A 2,500-nucleotide genomic window follows, 5' to 3' on the forward strand; every position below is an offset into this window, starting at 1 on the left:
TTTTTCTGATAATTCCCTATCGACAACATATCTAACTAATAGATATCTGTAATTTATGTTCTGGGGTTTACATAGACTCATATATTTTGTTATAATTGAAATTGAGAAGGATTTTTTGATAAAAAAAATAAATACTGATTAGTTTTATCTCAATTTGTATTTTCTTATGTATGTCATTAGGAAAATACAATTTTGAGATTCAATTCAAATCTCCAGAAGCGTTCATAAATTCGAAGTAAGCATAAGCAGTCAATAGTTAATGGTTCAAATTTGTCGTCGGAAAATCCACATGTGATTTCGCAATAGAAAAGCGAGAGAATTTTTTTAGCATTGTGGATTTTGAGAGACTCTAGAATGAATCGAAGGAATGGATCAAATCCAAAACAAAAAAAAAATGGAAAATTTCAAGTGCAATAAAAATTTAGTAATCCGAGAAGATTTTTGTATCATTTTGGCGGCATGGCCGAGTGGTAAGGCGGGGGACTGCAAATCCTTTTTCCCCAGTTCAAATCCGGGTGTCGCCTGATCAAACAAAAAACCCGAAATCTCTTCTTTTCTTCTGTTCTGCTGATATAACTCGGAGAATAATTCTCCGGTAGAAACAGAGGAAAGACTGTTGATATTTTGTTTGATTCTAAACATTTGGTCTGAGGTTTTTCGAAAATAAAAGATTGTGAATCCTCGTTCGCATCTAGGATTCAAGGAAATATTATAATCTATTCTATTATAATCTATTCTATATATAGTAGGGAGCTTTTAAGACTTATGATTCCCTTCTATTACTATACTAAGGGACTGTCTAATGACTGGATCTTGGATTAGATTGTAGGGCCTGCTAAGAAATATGATTCTATTCATCATTTTGGAAAGGGTTGGAAGTTGCGTTATATATGACGGACTCGCGAGATGAACGCTGGGGTATCCAATCAATATTAGATTCGATGGGTAATCTTTTTTTTATAGAAAAAAGAAAGAATTTTTTTTCGATAACCCCTAGCCAAGCCCCCTACCCCTCAGAGATAATCGGGAAAGGGGGTATGGATTAGGGGAAATAGAGGTCTGTACTAGATAGTGATTTATCTTTTTTAGTGATTTCTCCCTTTCCGTTTTTACTTACGAGGGTCAACAAAAAAATAGGCCTTATTATTCACATGTTCCCATTCCCTTTGGATATTTTCCTTGTGTTTAATCTTTCCCGATTCGAAATCAGAATCAAATTGGTTTATCAATAGTGTTCGGACAAAATCCCCTTTTTTTGACTCTGCACCATTGATTCCACTATTATTAGTGAGGAATAATTCCTTTGTATTTATAGAGATAGGAGACATAATTTATATGGATATAGTAAGTCTCGCTTGGGCTGCTTTAATGGTAATCTTTACATTTTCCCTTTCACTCGTAGTGTGGGGAAGAAGTGGGCTCTAGAAGTACTACTAAATTGAGTTGAGGAATCAAACCGTATCACTTGTTTTATAGATCGTTCTGCAACGCGTTTTGAACTATATAAAATCAAAATATCTGAATTTCGAATTTAATTGGAGTCAAATGGAGTAATCTATGATATGAATCATACTCTTTCAATCAAAGAGATATTTGAGCGATTCCCCTGTTTGTATTTCGAAAAGAAAGGGATTCAGATGATTAGAAATTTATTCTAACCTAAGATTCTTCCGAAATTTTCTATTTCAATCAATGGAATTGGCTCTTACCTTCTTTATAGATGGATACTGAGGAAGACCGGACCCCTTTTTTTGTTTGATTGCTTTTCCTTTTTACTGTTCAAAGAACAAGTGGTTTTGTTAAGTGTATACGAGCTTTCTATGAGAAATGATATGATAGATAGTAGTTATCTAACGAGAGACTATGCAATAAAATAATAAGATCTTGCTTCGGACGAATCACATATTGGGCATTTAGCGCTTGGTTTCTAATCTTATAAAGGCGATTTATGCTTTATCGACTTTTTTCATATCATGGTTTGAGCATTAAAAATAAGTGAGGTTTCCTCTTCTTTATTAGGAAAAGGAATTAGAATCCTAAGATAATTCTTATCTTAGATTGATAGGAACAACTAGATGTAGCAAATAAATAGAATTGGGTGTTATGTCAATTCCATACAATATGTTATGTCAATTCCATACAATATATGGAATTAATAGAATATATTCCATGATCATAATTTGTAGATTGATCTATAGAATATATCTTGATTCTAGATTAAAACTTTATAGAATAAGAGATCGATAGTATGGTAGAAAGAAGGATTCATCTATTTCTTTCTTACCATACTATCAAATTAATAGAATACTGCCGATTAAAGTCCCCTCATTTCATTTAAGTTAAGACGCGAAATTGGAATCCTTTTCATTTGACTTCGTCAATTTTTGATAAGAACTCAGAAGGAAAGTTTTATTCAAATTCATTTGAAAATTCAAATGAATTAATCATTTTGACTAACTGTTTTTACATAAATGATAAGTAGAAAGGCGGTAGGAACTAG

The 2,500-nt window shown here is 32.4% G+C and overlaps 2 protein-coding genes and 1 non-coding gene across 3 annotated transcripts in view; 1 reads left to right on the forward strand and 2 right to left on the reverse strand. All coding sequences in view use genetic code 11, as the record gives it.

Annotated features, from left to right (window-relative positions):
- Positions 1–453: 453 nt before the first annotated feature.
- trnC-GCA lies at positions 454–524 on the reverse strand. Its single transcript has one exon. It is a non-coding gene; the product is annotated as a tRNA-Cys (tRNA).
- Positions 525–1,335: 811 nt separating this feature from the next.
- On the forward strand, positions 1,336–1,425 carry petN (cytochrome b6/f complex subunit VIII). The gene has a single exon. It carries the CDS (start codon positions 1,336–1,338, stop codon positions 1,423–1,425), a length of 90 nt encoding a protein of 29 aa, YP_010599541.1.
- A 1,015-nt stretch (positions 1,426–2,440) lies between these two features.
- psbM (photosystem II protein M) overlaps positions 2,441–2,500 on the reverse strand; it is a 105-nt gene continuing 45 nt past the window's right edge. The window contains exon 1 of the mRNA in view: positions 2,441–2,500. This exon is cut by the window's right edge and continues 45 nt beyond it. Within this exon, the coding sequence (YP_010599542.1) occupies positions 2,441–2,500 (60 nt within the window).

The sequence above is a fragment of the chloroplast genome of Primulina tabacum, assembly GCF_025594145.1.
Source record: "Primulina tabacum isolate GDLZ voucher LSFC59-2 chloroplast, complete genome".
Taxonomy (NCBI): Eukaryota; Viridiplantae; Streptophyta; class Magnoliopsida; order Lamiales; family Gesneriaceae; genus Primulina; species Primulina tabacum.